Source organism: Crocodylus porosus, unplaced genomic scaffold, assembly GCF_001723895.1.
Source record: "Crocodylus porosus isolate Cpor-Errol unplaced genomic scaffold, CroPor_comp1, whole genome shotgun sequence".
NCBI classification, from domain to species: domain Eukaryota; kingdom Metazoa; phylum Chordata; order Crocodylia; family Crocodylidae; genus Crocodylus; species Crocodylus porosus.
In genome coordinates this window covers 234581945-234598953 of record NW_017728886.1, presented here as the reverse complement: position 1 = coordinate 234598953, position 17009 = coordinate 234581945, and the positions used below count along the sequence as shown (strand labels likewise).

At 39.8% G+C, this 17009-nt stretch overlaps 1 protein-coding gene across 2 annotated transcripts in view; it reads right to left on the bottom strand.

Moving 5' to 3' along the window:
- Nucleotides 1–562: 562 nt before the first annotated feature.
- SPAG1 (sperm associated antigen 1) overlaps nucleotides 563–17009 on the bottom strand; it is a 63863-nt gene continuing 47416 nt past the window's right edge. For both annotated transcript variants that reach the window (XM_019551272.1, XM_019551274.1), the window contains 6 exons: nucleotides 13298–13470; nucleotides 12048–12189; nucleotides 9519–9645; nucleotides 6821–6985; nucleotides 3079–3453; nucleotides 563–2901 (listed from right to left, as the gene is read on the bottom strand). In XM_019551272.1, the coding sequence (XP_019406817.1) occupies nucleotides 2770–2901; nucleotides 3079–3453; nucleotides 6821–6985; nucleotides 9519–9645; nucleotides 12048–12189; nucleotides 13298–13470 (1114 nt within the window). In that variant the 3' untranslated portion in view covers nucleotides 563–2769. The remainder of the gene's footprint in view (nucleotides 2902–3078; nucleotides 3454–6820; nucleotides 6986–9518; nucleotides 9646–12047; nucleotides 12190–13297; nucleotides 13471–17009) is intronic.

The following is a 17009-nucleotide window of genomic DNA, read 5'->3' as shown; positions in this document are numbered from 1 at the left end:
CTTCCACATTCCTGGCAGTCCTTCCTCAGCCTCAACATGTCTGGCTAATAAAACTAGGCCAATCACCAACCAGGACGATCATTTATTTGTATATCATAACCTTATCCTAAACTTATTTTGGGGGCTTTTGTACTGTAAACCCAATGGGGCTGGAACTGTCTCTCTCTCTTTGTACAGGGCACAGTATCCTTGAGTGGATCCTTTCTGCCCTACCTCAGCAGCTTTAAAAATATGCTTATGTTCAGGCCAAGTGATTAAAAAAAATGAAGCTGAAAACTAAACACTTTGCTGGCTGAAAAGATAATGGCAAGCAACTAAATACAGATTCTGTGTAAACCCAATTGCCTTCCGTAAAGTTTAAAAATAATAGAGATTTGATAACTTATGCCATCCTTTCATGGTAGTATTTATGCCCCTAGAACTAGCAGTGCTTGAGTGTGACACTGGTACTGCAATAAATGGAAATAGTCTCAAGGATGATGCAAAATTCTTTTCCCCTTCCCGCCCCAGCACACTTGTTGCCAACTACATTATTAAAATTGCTAAGATTTTTAAAATCAAATGAGGCAGGATAGGAAAAGGTTTTATTTTATACACATAAGTTGCAGCTTGACAGTGTTCCTTTAGATATAGTGAAGATAATCAATAGGCCTTCTTCTTTAAGAGAGACTTGAAAGATTACAGAGCAAAATCTGTGCGCCATGCATATAAAGAAATAAATATCAACAAAGCAACAAAATGATCTTCTTTCCAGACTTGAGTCCAACACAGAATCTACTTGTGCAAGTGACTTATCCTGAGAAATCATTTGTTGATAAAGGCACCGTAAAACCCCTGTGTTCCATACAACGGTTCCATGTTTAGTGGTTTGGTGCAAGACAAAGTTTCTGCTCACTGCTCATACTGAAAGAAGAAAACCACAGGAAAAGCTTTGGAAGGATTTCATAAGCAACAATGACTTACTTAGACAATGAAAATAAGAACGGCAAGTAACTTGCCAGGATGACCATAACAAAACCTTCATGTAGCCTTCCACTTACTACCTATAATTACATATCTCCATTTAAAGTATTCAGTCATTTGGCCCCTTAGCATAATGCAGAACAAATATGCTGTAAAAATGTGTTGGAATATAAGGTATTCCAACATTGTGTAAACGTCAGGGTTATCTTTGTATCAGAGAACTAGAAAACATCTCATTTAATGAAAACCCAGTCTTCGTTGTCCCTACTTCCCTTCGGTTTTCTTTAATTAGCCACATTTCAGAAGTGTGAATTAGGTAAAAATACTTCTCAGTTCCATTAAGCATACATATGGTATTTGATCAGCACTTCATAAATATTTAAACAATGAAGAAACAGAAATTGGCATCTTGTCATCATAAAAAGTAAATGACCTTGAAGACTTAGTAACAGGCTAGACAGATGTGCAGTGTCATTGACTGCAAGCAAACAGATATATCTGTAGATGGACCAGTCGTTTGACCATATGACAAACTCCCGAGATAAAAGTTAATTATGCAACTTGATTTATCTTTCTTTTAAGTACTCCTGATAGTGACATACTCTTGATAGCTTTGTCACAAGACAAATCTTATTAGCTATGTTTCAGTTAAAGTCTGAATAATTTGGAATCAGAAGTGAGAATCCATAGATTATACCCTGAAGAGAAATACATTGATTTTCTATTAATATATGCCTAAGACAAATATAACGTATATATGTAATATAACAAAGAAAGGAACGTGGTCAAATTCAAAAAGAAACTGTATTAGAAGAAAAACTACATTATTTTGGGAAAAAAGCAGTTTCTTTACCTACAAATCTGAAAATGTATACAGTTCTGTGCAAAATAAAGCAAAACTCGCTATGGGTTTAAGAAACTATTTTGTTTTGTTTTCACAAGCACAACTAAAAACAGATTATTAGTATACCAACCTTTTAAAAGACCATTTAAGTCTCAGATGAATCAAACATATGTGCTCCTAAATAAATTGAACAAAAATGAACTACATGTGAGCAAACCACTGAAGGGGTCAGTGAAGAATTTGGTCACTGTCAAGTGCCACTTCCTAAAACAGTGCAAACACCCAGAAATCTTGCTTAAAACAATTATGCCATTAATAATTTAAAAACTCTTAATTATGCATTTTCCATTTAAAAAAACATAACAATTTATTTAATAGCTAAATTGCTTTGAAGAGTTCCATAACAAACTAATCTATTTTTATTCATGTTTGCTTTTAAATTGTATTGCACAAAAAATATTTAACTGTTTTTGTACATTCCATGAGAACAAATATGTAATACAGTAGTTACTTTACATATCAGGGGGAAAAAAGTTAACACCTTCTGTAAACTTATTTCAGCAACATTATTCCTAATAACCCATTTATTTTGAGAACTTGCCTTTACCCAAGAAAATATGATCTACCTTATAATAAATGAATAGCTAAAACGCTGGATAGTTATTGTAGGACTTAAGATATTTTTATACATTTAATTGATACATTCTTATTAAATCAACATATCCTCAAATATCACCTATGTTATTAAATACAGACATGCATTAGAACTCAACTGGGGTTAAAATGTATACAACTACAAGACAAAAGAGCAGCAAACATTAGATGTGCACATACTGTAAAAAATACAGCAGTTGAACAATTCAGGTAACAGACCAAGTTCTTCCCATGGAAATCTGCAGTTCATACCTCCATTCATACCTCAGCCATATGGAGCGAGAAGAAATTGTAAAATCAAGTTCTGTTTAAAGTTCATAAACCCTTTTAAGGCTCTCCAGGTCTTCTGATGAAAACTGATGATTATGCTTTTCTGAAAGCAATTCAAACAGATGCTGAACTTGTTCTTTTTCATTTTTGCTAAGAAGGGTCAGCACCACCTGAAAAAAGAAACCAGTATGGGTACAGTCAGTGCAGGTGAGTGGTTGTCTGCATGGACTGGTTTTCTGTTAAATGCTGAAATCAACATACTTTCTGTTCCACTAAGTTTTTTTCAAATTTTTAGTTTCGTCCCTTTTATTTTACAAAGGGAAATTAAACAGAAGATATGCTCTTACCTTAAACCTTTCTGCTTTACTCAGATAGAAAAGGTGCTGATAGACAAGACCAGGATCTTTCCCAAGTATATAGCATTCCAGTGCCTGGATAAAGATCAGAAACGTATCCCCATCTAGCTTGTTACTTAGCAGCATTGGCAATTTTGGGGGGTTGATGATCATTAGAAGATCTGCACAGGCTGCTTTATCCTTCCGGGCATTCACAGCATTTATGCTCTGACCGAAGTCATAGGCAGTAGATGGTTCTGAAATGAGCAGTTTTTCAGACCTTTTCAATGGCACACACTTTTCTGCTCCTCCTTCAACAGGTATGTGATTAATCATAGCATCCTCTGAAGTACTGACCTGGCTTTCCTGTTTGTTGCTCTCAGTCACCTTTAAAAGGAAACAACAACAAACCATTTAAATGTTGATGTATATAATACCTCATGTTTCATAAACCAGATGAGAGTACATAAAGCAGAGATACCACTAAAATAGTGGTTATCACTTCCTCTTCTAGAGGGAAGATTTTCAGAGTATGATGGTCCTCCTCCTTTCTCCCAGGTCCCTTTGCAGAAGTAATATCCTAATAGTCAAGTGTCTTAAAAGACTGTCTCTGTGTCAACATGCATCTTACACCTGTCCTCCCTTTTCTAAGGTGAGATCTGAAAGGTTTCAAGAGAAAATTGACCATATAACTAATGACATAACAGGACATGGACAGTTTAGAACAGTTTAAATGCAGTTTATAACTGAAGCAGACAGACATACAAGCTTGTTAAACTGGTTTAAACTGGAACAGTTCAAAAGTGTACTTGGAAAATCAAATACTATTTTGAACCAGTTCACCATGAAACAGTTTGGTATTAGTGTAGATATCAAGTATTCAGTGACACATCTGCTCAGTCCTTTAGGCATCTGACAGTGCACTGCACCTCCCTGCCCCCTACCCCTCACACATACATACTGCTGCAACTGCCCCTCTGGTGGCAGAACTGTACTCTCCCCATTTTTTCCCTTTTGTTGGCACTTTTATCAACGAGCTCACTTGCACCGCTTGTTCAATCAGTGTTATCTTTCTAACCACCAGCTGTGTTCTCACCACTTACTCAAGCACAGCCCATCAGACCCTAAGAATCATAAAACACACTTCAAATGCAGATACAACTCCAAGCATTTCCCCCAATGGCAGGGTTGCCAACTGACTACAAACTTATGGGCAGCCCATAAAAAAAATAAGGCAAAAATGCTTGTCTATAAAGTCTGTAAAAAATGGAGCTGTCCATAAAAACTAAATAATGATGAGCTTGATGGACAGAAGGAGCACAGCAGCACCAAGCAGTGTCTGAATGAGAGCTCAGAACCCTGCAGGGAGCTCTTGTCAGGGCTCTGTGGTTCACTGGAGTTTGTATAGCCCTCTTCCCCCTGCCCAGACATGTGCTGCCACTCTGTCCCTTTGGCTGTCCCCTGGCTTTAACAGCTGCTTGCCTCAAGCGTACAGGGAGGAGGACAATGCAGCTGGGACAGAGCTACAGGCTGAGAGGGGAAGACAGGGGTCCATGCTTGGACAAGGTGTAGGATCGGTGGAGGTAAGGCTGTGGAGTGAGTTGGGGTAGGGGCAGCACTGCCTTGGGTCCATTTGGGGGTGAGTAGGGAACCCCTGGCATGGGAGAAGCATGGTATAAAACAACTGCTGCAGTCAAGCAGCAAACTTGTTTTTATTCTGGTGGGTGTTAAACCCCACATTTGAATCCTGCCATGTCACTGCCACTTAAGGCAGAAGGTTGCATTTGCATTAGGTAAAACATACGTCAGTAAAAAAAAGTCTGACTGTCAGGAAAAGGTTTGCAGACTGTTAGTGAAAACAAGAAATTCTTGGGTTGGCAAACCTGCCGCTCAGTTAGATAAGCACATTGCAGACTTCAGTCATTTGCTGCTTACTGAAGCTTCTTGAACTGATGTTTAGGAGACAGTGGTAAGAAGCAAAGTGAAAACATCCCCAGCCACAGGTCACCCACTTACTGGATGTCTCCCCAAAGCACAGGTGAAAGCATCCCTCTCCACTTGCCCACTGTCATGACTGCTGAGCTGGACACTCACTCTGATGCTCACCCAGGTATTGGAACCACAACATTTCACACAACTTTGAACCAGTACCTAATGGGTGATATTCTGGAACAGTTAAACTATTTTGTGTGTCTGCACAAGGTAGGACTGTGCTGGATTCACTGCTGTGACTGCAGTGTGAGGTAGATGTACCCAAAGTTAACTTTAGTACTGGCAGCACACCAGCTGTGGCAGCAAGCACCTCAGCACAGTGCAACTGCCTCAGTATTTACTCAGATTCTCTGGTGGGTTTTACTGCCTGTCCTGAGATTCGTGATGCAGTGGCTACACGGTAGACATATCCCTAGTGAGCACCTGCTAAAAGACCAGCTTCTACTTTAAAATACAGAGTCCCAGAACTAGGTTAATAAACACTCAACAGTCAGTTAGTCTCCTGACACTGAATATCACCCTTTTTGAAAAAGTTTCAAGGGACCTTAAAACATCTACATGTAGCAGTGAATGTAGACATTCCCAGAGCTAGTTCTGAACTAATTAGTATGGGTATCAGAAGCAGTCTAGCCCCATTAGGCTAATTAGCTCTGCTGAGAAACTAGCTCAGGTAAGTATACAAGGCACTCCAATAACGTGGAGTTATATCACTGGTCTTACCCTGCTATTATTTTCTCTTTTTCTATAATCCTGTAGGAGCCTCCAATTGTTGTTATTGTTAAGGGAGGTTTCTGGATCTCAGATGTGTTACATCTTGGTAAAATAAAAAAAACAGCTTCTCACTCATGGCCAGTTATATAAAGTACTAAACATCTCTTTGGCTTTGAATTCCTGCATGACTGAATTATCCATCCATTATGTTACCATCTACAGATCCAGTTTTAACAAAATTCATACATTTTTGAAGTTACAGGTCCAAATGTTAATGTCACTTAATGGGACTGTATTGATCACTAGCCATATTTCTTGTAATAAAACTAGAAAGATCTGTGAACTGACACAGTTACCAACCCTGACACAGTTACCAACCCTAAGCATCTAATTACAGAGAAATCCCTTCTTTGAGTGATTCAGTGTTGAACACAGGACCTGTGTGGATGCCAAGAAACTCAGCATAACTGATGTTTTCACCCACTTACATTGCTTGCTTGTTTTACAACATCAAAACTTAAGGCACACTATCACTCTCTGATGGTTTTGTAGCTTTGCGCACACATGCTCTAGAGCTTTATGTATATTTGGGCTTCTTCTGTTCTCTGATCAAATTGCTAAGTTTCACTGGAAGGAGAGTCAGAGGTCCTGTTGGACAGCATACCTCTGCTGGCTCAGCCACAGCAACAGGATAGCATAGGCTCTGTTGGTTCTCTATAAGCAACATTTGTTGCCCTATCAGATCAGATGAGAGACATATTCTGAAAACTCAACAGTAAATGTCCTCAGCTACCTCCACCGTAAACTGTTTTGTCCAAGAATGATAAATAGTTTCCTTCTACTGGAGTTATGGATGTTGCCCAAAGCACTATAGACCTCCTTGGATCAAACACCACATTTAATATTTCAGTACACTAGTATCCTTTAAAACAATAAACAAATTAATACATGTAGTTAAAAAAGCTATCAATATTACAAAACAAGATCTAAGTTTTAATCTTATTTACTGTGTGACTCCCCTACTGATAACTTTTCACAATAATGGAAATACCTCATGAATTTTGATTTTCTTTCTTTGCTTTTGTTGGCTGCTGGCTGTGACATTATGGTTAGGGTTAAGAAATTGGGTTATTTCCTCTAGTTCTTTCTTTGCTTCAGCAACATTAGGATCTATGCAAAGTACTTTTCTAAGATCATCAACACTGGCTTGGTAATTCTGAAAGTAAAAGGTGAAACAAAGAGTAAGATAAGAGAATTTGCTGGAACTGCAATGGTCAATTTTACAATTACTTAAAAAAAACTGGAACACTAACAATAAGTATCGTCTAAACAAGACTTAAGATGCACAATTTTACTTATGATTTAAGATACACAATTTTACTAAAGAAAAGGCATGAGAACAGGTTTTTTGTTCTTTTAAACTAATACTTTGTAGCCAAATATTTACAGGTGATATATGTAAATATACACATTGTGGCTCAAACTGCTTGGACACAATTCACCCTTATGTCAGAGAATGGATTAAAGATGAAATAACATAGTACAGTACACACACAGTCATGCACTTGAACAGGACCAGATTCAAACAGTATTTAGGTGTATTAGGTGCCCCAACTTCCACTGAACCAAAGAATGAGAATTTCTAACAGAAGCTCAGGTTTCATTAGCTTGAATTGGCAGATGAGGGGACACACCTAGATGTATCAATCAATCACAGAATGATTCTGAACACCCAATGCAACAGACCTGTGAAAAAGGCAATGCAATTGTAGGATGTACCAATCAAAGTATTTCAAGCAGAGACAGGGAAGTAGAAGAGTTGATTTCTCAGTCTCTTTACATGTTCCCGCTAAATAAACAATCAGGAAAGACAATTTTTTCTGTAATCTCTGGTTGCCTTTTGGCAGGCTGAATCACTCTGGTTTCACCATCTATATTAATTTCTATTGACAACAATAACGCATAAGGAGATTAGAGTTTATCAAGTACAGTCTGCTTAAATATTTGATACAAAGCAAAAGTGGTTTTCCAGAAAAATTAAACTTTTTTTTTTTAACTGCAGCAGTTTTTCAGGTATTTTTAATAAGTAAAGGAATCTGACTTGTCATCAAAAACTGCCTGGTTCTTACTAAGACTTACATTTGGAAATCATAGCTAAGTTGAGGGCAAATGAAGGTTAGAGTGTCTTTGTCTGCTGCATTACTTGGTTTCTAGTCCTTTCATGCTCAACAGCACATGCTCTTACTTTATTTTGGTTATTATGTGTATTATCATAGCATCTAGAAAGAACAGCCATGGACAAGGTCACCATTCTGCAATGTACAAACAGACAGTCCTGGCCCCAAAGAACTTACAGTCTGAGTGTGAAGGCATGAAGGTATGGACATGTACATCTGGAGCCATTTCAAAAGGGGAGCAGATGATTAGGAGCATTCAGAAGCTGGTACATCTTAACCATTATGTGTGGACAAGCCAGAGCATTACAAAATTAGCAAACCTGCTCCAATTTAACCCTGAATGAAGCATGGTAAGACTGGAGCTCTTTTGCTACATTTGTATCATTCCTAGCTTGTCCACACACAATTGTTAGAACCTAACAGCTGCTGCACAGTTCAGAAGAAGGTATGGGCTCTGGACATTAGGGTATTTACACACACACTTTTGGATCCATTTCCAAAAAGGGAGAAGTTCTCCCCTTTTTGAAGAGAGGAGTTCCTCCTTCCTTTTTGAAACAGCTCCAAATGTGCATGTGTCCAGACCCTAGGATAAGAGGTGAGAGATGCAGACAGACAGACATGAAACCACAAAGAACAAAGTGACATTATTGGCCAGCCTAACGGTCACTGGCATCAGCACTTCAAGCTGTTTTGTAGGCATTGTCTCAAAGGAGAGTTTTATGGAGCCAATCTGAAGGCATGTAACCAAGCACCTGGAGGGATGATTACAAGGAGCTCCTCCCAAGCATGTGAGGCAACATAAAACATGAGGGTAGTTGTTTGAAAAAAAAATCTAATGAGTGATACAGGCTGGCAATCACAGGCTGATCAAAGATGGGAATCAACCTTTCTACACTGAATGAGAGGGTGAAGACAGACTATAAAGAATTTTGAAAACGAAGACAAAGAATTTATGTTTGAAGCAACTGAGGAGTGAGCCAGTGAAGGGCGGCACAAAAGGTAACATGCTCTAATTGATGCGCTAGGAAAGATTTTGTAGCAACATTCTGTGTGCAACCCTCTATTTGTCAATGCCAGCAAAATGGAGGTTGGGCCAATAAAGGACTCATCTCAGAGATATTATGTAGACAGATCTGGTAGACTTAGATGTAGCCTGGATGTAAGGACCTATATATAAGTCTAACTCAACTATGACACCAACTTTACCGGGGTGAGTGTCAAGAAAGATGGAAATGATGTTTTCCACACCAAAAATAAAAAAGAAAGTAGTACAAAGGGTTTCGAGACGGGGGAGTGTGATGAAGAGATCTATTTTAGCTATTTTGAGCTGGAATTGACAACTGTAATCAAAGAAATGATGCCAGGATGACAGGTGGTGATTTTAATTTGGACAGAACACTAGTTACAGTGTTTTACATTTTGCCAGCAGTGTGTGAACTTTGGTGTAATGTGAAGGATTCACTTACTCCCTTGCTTGTATTTACGTATAAATGGCGATCATGGAATTGCCTTTGAGGTAAATAAGTAAATTTCAAAAGATGTAAGAATACCTGCCATAATCTTTATTCTTACCTGTAGTCCTTTGTATGCTAGAGCTCGCCTATAAAAGGCTTTAATATTAGTATCTTCTATTTGAAGAACACGATCGCAATCCTGTTTCGCCTCTTCGTATTTACACAGTTTCAGGTGACAAAGAGCTCTACCATAACACAACAAAACACAGTGCAGGATAAGGGAATTGTAACGTATTGAATTGCTGACAGTATCTGATTCAAAACATTGAGTTATATTGCTTGATTCTATTCCAAATCAATTCTCTGCTCCCCCTCCCCCCTACACACACATATTGTGGAATTCTTCAAAAATACCCGAGTGTAATTTATTACAGCAATGCATTAATAGTTTCTATTTAGGACCAATTCCTGCAATGTTTCCAAGGGGGGAAAAATAAAAAGTCAATGTAGTCACTCAAAAAGTCAAAATAAAGCATGGGCGGTAAGTTTGCAGAATCAGGGTCCCTGTCAGCTGCTTAATGCCAAAATGGGGCAATCCTTCAAAGGTAGCTAAGAAAAACGGAGTAGTGTCACTTCCTATTTCATTAATATTGTTTTCTGCTGTTTCTCACACAACAGTATTTTCTGGGGGTCTCCCAGCTTACCATTGACCTATTCAAACCTTCTTAGTCTGTGGAAAGAAAAAGAATTATGACTGCAGCTGAAAGCTGTCCTTTAAAAATTAACACTATTTTATTATTATGACCAGGGATCCAGGTTTTCCATTTCCCATGGGAAAACAGAAAAAAACCCATGTATTTATTTCCCTTTTTGCCCAAGAGAGACATGCAAATTTTGCAGTTTTGCAAAGAGCTCTCTTTAGTTCCAACCTGCAAGGACCTGGGGGGAGCAGGAGGAGGGTGGTCAGGCAAGGGATGCCATATGCATGTGTGTGCATATGGCTACCAGGCAGCCTGGAGAGTAGCTCCTGCAGGTAAATCTGGTGGTGGTAGGGAGAGAGGGAGATTGAGGGCCACACAGGGAGGGAGTTGGGCAGGGCTGGAGCTGGGGTTGCTGCCAAGCCGGGTGGTGTGTGGGGTCCCAGCAGGGAGTGGGATGGGGCCGCTGGCAGCTCGTCCGGGAGGCAGGGGAGTGGGGACTGCACTTCCAGGGGGCAGGGAGGACCCATGCCTCCAAGATCTGTGCATTGGGCGGGTGCAGGCTGCCCACTACAGACTAGGGCTCCCTGCCCTGCTGCCCTCCCCCAGGACCTCCACAGCCCTGTGGGCAGGACCCAGTGCAGCAGGGCAGAGTGGGGCCGGGTGGGGAAGCTCCTTGCTGCTGTGAGCCCATCACCCTGGCAAGGTGCCCCCTGCCCGCTCTGCAGCAGTGGGGGTGGCAGTTTGGGGTTGTGCCCCTCACTGCTTTGAGTGGGCAGGGGGTGCCTTGCCAAGGCAGCACAGAGCTCACAGTGACAAGGAACTTCCCTACCCAGCTTCACTCTACTCTGACATACTGGGTCTTGCCTGCCAGGCTGTGGAGGCCCCATGGGGAGGGCAGCAGGGTGGGGAGCTCAAGCCTGTAGTAGGCAGCCTTTACCCACCCTGTGCACAGATCTGGGGGATTTGGGTCCTACCTGTTTCTACCCCCAGTAGTGTGCACGGCAACAGAGAGCCAGCCCCACCTCCCACCTGAGCCCGCAGCAGGCAGCCCACATTGCCCTCCCCACAGGCTCCAGTCGGCTGTGCTGCCCATGGGGGAAAGGGAGCTGGGCTCCATGCTCCGTTACACTTCAGCAGCTGCCACTTCCTATGGGTAGCAGCTGAGGCTCAGGCACTACTGCAGGGGACAGGGGACTGCAGACCCAGCTCTAGTAACCCTGTCAGCTAGGGGTCACTTCCAGCAGGGCTGGGGGGGGCACTGGGCTGTGAGTGGCAGGCAAGGAGCACCAACAAGGCCAGGGGGCTAAGGGGGCAGGGGGAGCTCTGATTTTCCATGATAAAAAATGCAAAATCAAATACTAAAATGTATAGGTATTTAGAATACATTTTTATTATAGTGACTGAGGCACTGGGAGGGTTCCAAACTGCTGTTTCATTTTAGTCATGGATTTTAGTGTTTTAATCAGAGAATTTTAGATTTTTTTTAATCAGGGAAAACCAGGATCCCTGATTATGACCACTTATCTTTAAAAAATGTACAGCTTTTCTGAAAGATATTTGAAATTTTTCCATAATTCTCACGATGTTACTACATATGAGATTTAAGGTATCCAACCATGACATTGATATTCTTGGAAAATGGAACAAAATACAACAAATTTTCATTTTACAAATTCATTACAACAGTTACTACAGTCTCTTACATAGAGACCTTGGAGAACATTTTCAATCACTTTAAACATGCTGTCCCTAAAAAAATAAAGATAACTATGGATTAAAATAAGAAGTTATTTGAACCACAACTCAAACACTGGAAAATCCAATCTTCTGTAATATAAAAAAAAGTGAGTAAAGTGCATGAAATTATCAGTAGTCATGATTTAGAATCAAACATTGCTATCTAGGAAACTTACAAAATGGGGCCGAGATTTCAGCTCCTTCCTTACCTATTAGTGTAGACAGTACTTTCCTGGGAGTTCAACTTCATGCACTCATTGTACTTTATTAGAGCTTCATTATATTTACCCTTTTTTACTAACTCATTCCCTTCAGTCTTCAGGATTCTGAACCTCTCTTCAGTTTTTTCACCTAGGTTTCAAAAGGACCAAATGTTATTTAAAGACAGACCAATATATTATGCACAAATTAATAATTTATCCTAAGAACAACACATTTTCCCCAAGGTAGCTCAAGAGAGATAGAGTAACTCCTTCAAGTCACAGTTTTCTCCCTGGTCTCACCCAATGGACCAAATAGGAATCTGACAGTGCAAATATTCCCCAATACACTAGTATAGGTATACTGCAAGGTGCAATGGGAGTGCAGATCCCCAGCTCCACACATTCACTGCCCTCAGCCTTCTCTCTCTTGAACACTCTGGAGGGATGACAGGTTTTCTGAGGAACCCGATTCTCCTGTAGTGCTATCATTGACACAGGTGGATTGAGCATACATGTAACAAAGTGCCTGTCACCATACTAGCTAGGCCATATTAAATACCTAAACAAACAACACTTTTCAACTTATTATTGAAAAGAAAGCAATTTTGAATAACTTAAAGACAAGTAACTGTAAATATAAATTTGTCTACAGGACCCTGGCACATGGAACCTGTTGGAGGTGGCATTGGGTCTGTGGCCCTAATCCCAGCCTGCAGGGCTGGGTGAACATGTCAGGAGGTCCTGGGCCCCCGATCCAAGCAAGCTAGATGGGATGGAGGCAACGCAGGGTTCTTTCTGGTCCCTAATCCCAGCATGCAGAGTCAGACAGCAGCAGCTGATCTGGGTGTGCAGGTCTGATCCTGAGATGCAGGTTCCAATCCAGACCACAGACCGGCCCAAACACTGAGCACCACTGGGTCCACATGCAAATTAAATCTAATTCTTCTTTTCAGAAATATTTATGGTCAGCTAACTTTCTTCAGCTAACATTCTGAAAAGTAATGGGATGCTTCCAGGAGTGGATTGAGGATATTGGAACTAGGGCATGGGTTGGGCACCTTACTGGTATGGGGGATGCAACCAGCAGCTGAGACCAGAGATCTTGGCAGTGGATCACTCAGTGGACATGTGCTAGACAGCCAAGGAAAGGTGCAACCACACCACAGCACTCCCCCAGGTCCAGCCCCCAAAGCTTCTTGCTTTTCACATTTAAATTTTCCTTTTTGAAATGATAGATGTGCATATGTTACACATACTGTTGATCTGCAGCTGTCTATCTCCACTGACATCTGTGACGCTCTTTTGCTTAGACTCTGAAGTAAAGGTTCCATTCCATCTGTGCTGTTGAGCAGAAACAGGGACAACTGGAATTGGTGATAGCTTCTCCCTCCAACTTGGGCCATACTGATCTATTAGAGTTTTTGTTATTCTAAAGAAAAACACACATTTTCCATATATTTATTCTTTTTATTATTTAAAGTTAAAAATAAGCAGTTTTCAGTAAAAAAACAAAACAAAAAAACCTCATTAAAAAAAAACTGAGTGTCCAATTTAAAATGTACTCTTTTTTTTTTTTTTAAAAAGAAAGAGGTCCTAAATTCCTTTTTTAATTTGTTTTTATACTTCCTGTTAAAATGGAAGAGTCTTTTCAGCAGTGGAGAAACTAACTTCCACCTGAGCCAGCAAAACATTTAAGTACAAGATTAACTGCAAGATAGCTTCCAAATCCAGCCTAAAAATATAAACTAAAAAAAACTAAAGGAGGCAGTGGAGGAGAGAGAAAGCACTGGATCAAGACCTCAACACAGGTAATCAAATTAGCCCATCAAGGGTTATACAAAGCTATATAGTTTTGTAGCAACTTTAAAAAAGAAGAAGTATTAATCACTAATAAAACCAGTCACTGAGAGGCCTTCTTAATTTAGAAAAATGTACTGTAATCTACCCTGAGCCTCTTGTCAGGAGGACAGCACATGAATCTAATAAATAAAGTGCTACTTCAGACAAGATTAAAATCTACTGCATATTGTAACTGTATTTCTTGATCCTGAAGTTTGATCATTTGACATAGCACTCAGGCAAAAATATATTAAATATATTTTTCAGATGTATATCCTTTCCTAAATTTATTTAATGCAATTACATCTGAAAAAGGATGAATAGCATTGAATGTAACATTAAGGATGTGGTACGGATAAAGAAAAGCAAGCCAGATGGACATGTTTTACCCTTAATTTTATTCTCTTAAATTTTCTGAAGACCTTAAATATTAGTAATGCTTATAAAATTAAGGGTATTTCAGTATTACAGTATAACTATACAAGGAGAATAGGGCCAAATACTCCTCTCCTTACTTAGGCCTATGAGAAGTTTTACTGATTTAAGTATATTTTATCATGTAATGTTCTACTATTCTACAAAGTAACAGAATTCAAATGAATTCTGATAAACTGTTAGGCTTGTATGATGTACTGTTTTGTGCATTGTGCTAAACTGATATATGTAAATTTATTTTTAAAAGCAAACATAAGAATTGTATACAAGATATTTTTCACCCATTCCACATTATCAGGTTGCCTAATTTCTTCCCTGACTGAACAGTAACAATGTTTGTTGGTGTAGTAAGTAAAGATGCCTTACAGTAAGCTCTGTGTTATGTTCCCAAAATCATTATTGAGCCATTCTTTTGCAAAAGATTTTTTATTTTTCATTTAACTTCACTACAGCTTCAGTCCCTAAAATAAAGCTAGTTTTTATAAAATTATGGGCGCTCTATATACCTTTTTAATTTCCTCTTTTTTTCACTGTTAAACGAGTTATGTTACACACAGAAAGTCAGATAAAAAATTGCTAAAATACTATTCTGAGTGAGGAGCATGTTCAACTTCACACTAAACATGGACCTGCTTCCTTCCTGCCCAGCTCTTTTTCCCTTTGTAGCAATGTGGCCCTGACATTGCACAGATGGTCTGATGCAATGTCCATAGACAACTGAAAGATTCCTAATAACTAATTCTAAATGCTCAGGGGAGCAAACCACATTTGTCCCTGGCCCTTGCCTGGGATGGATGGGATGAGGACGAGACTTGATGTAGCAACCCATTGTACCCACTTATTCTTCTGCATGAGGAAAGCTCTTAGACCAAACATGGTATTTTGTAACAAAACACTCAGTCATGCTGAAATGTTAGAATTTACTGGCACCCATCAGAAAAATATAATACCATTCTCAAATGAAAGCTGGCAACAAAAGCTGCTGAGTAGTTCTGATGCAATTTAATAAGAGATATAAAAGCAGAAAGAGACAATAAGAATGATAAGTCAATTCACTGAGAGGAAGGAGGCAGTCAGAGCCCAGTGCCATGGCATCTGCACTCTCACAATAACTAAAAGCCAACTGCAAAACTATCAGTTAATTCAACATAAAACTGAAAAACAAATCAGCCCAGAAATGTGATGTTGGGCACAGACGCAATAAAATGCGGCTAATTAAAACTTTTTGGAAAAGAAGAGCCCCAAATCTTAGTTCTGCCATACCACAATAAGGAACAGTGTCTGTAAGTAAAAACCTTTAGAATGAGAGCTCTTGCTATTACTCTTCAATATGTATATGGTCAGGAAATCACAAAAGGAAGAAACAAGCATCAGGTAATAAAGTCTCTCAGACAACTGCTATTTTTTTAAAAGGTGCACTGCAAAGTAATAATTTCTCACCCTCTCAAATATTCTTGTTTATGATATACAAAGCTAACCTCAGTTTTTAAAAACATTTTAACCTGTCTTTTACGTGAGTAATCCCCACCTCTGCAAGCAGGGAAGGAAGATCAGCAACTCAGGGTCATCTAATTTTCCCAATGTCACCATCTACTCCCCTCCCTTTTCCCTGCACTCCCATTCCCCACCCCTGCCTCAGGAACTTTGCAAAAACCTTCAATAAAAATAAGCAGCCAGGACCTACTATTCTTAGTATAAAAGACAAATAGCAAAATATTAAAAAAAAAAATACATTTTGAGGTCACCATTTAAATTAAAAGGGAAAGTAAAGGTAGGATTCTCTGCCTTTTTTACTTTGCAGTTCACATTAAAAAGTAAAAAACCCCTTTCAATTAATTGTCTTTCCTCACTGAAAATATCCTTTTCGATATTTGGTTAGCACTTTAAACCATAAACGAAGTAGGTAAGACACAGAATAAACTGTATTAAAAATTCAATATATGCAGCAGATCTATGCTCTAAGAATTTCCAAGCTGAAAATGAATTACCAGCAGAAGAGAAGAAGGAAGAAGCAGCTGAAATAAGGTGATGGGTTGCCAGGGAGGAAAGAGTAATGAGCAGTGAAGCTAAAACATAAGGAAGGCCTAGAGAGGAGAAAATGAAGAATGTTAAGGGAAAAATATGAAGTAAGCTTAACACTAAGCAAGTTACAAAATCTACCTTGGGGAACTATTAGAAGTGCTTGCATGCATATACAAGATAAAAATAACGGAAGTAAAACTGCACAAAACCAGCTGGACATCAGTGATTTCACCACCCCAGAACATACCACAACACAGACTCAGATTCTAGTAGCAAACTGCTAAGCAGAGGGAAAGTACCATCCATTAGAGCAGTGGTTCTCAAATGTATTTGTACCAGGACCAATTTGTAAACATCAAGAGTCACTCCTGACACAGTAAAAAGTTTAAGTAGAAAACAGCCCCCCAGCCCTGCTGGTGCCCCTAACCCCTGACCTGCTCCCATCTACCCCTAAACTCCAGCCACCCAGTATGTGGGGCCAGGGTGGGGGTATGAGGGGGCACGTGCACCCCAGATCTGTGCGCCCTGGGGCTGCAGCCTGGCCAGACTGGCATGGGCAGGAATCACCTCTCTAGCCCAGTTGGTGGGCCCAGTGCAGGAGGAACAGAGCAGGGCAGCAGACTTGTTACTGCTCCTGAAACCAGGACCCCTGCACCACCAGCAGTGCCAGTA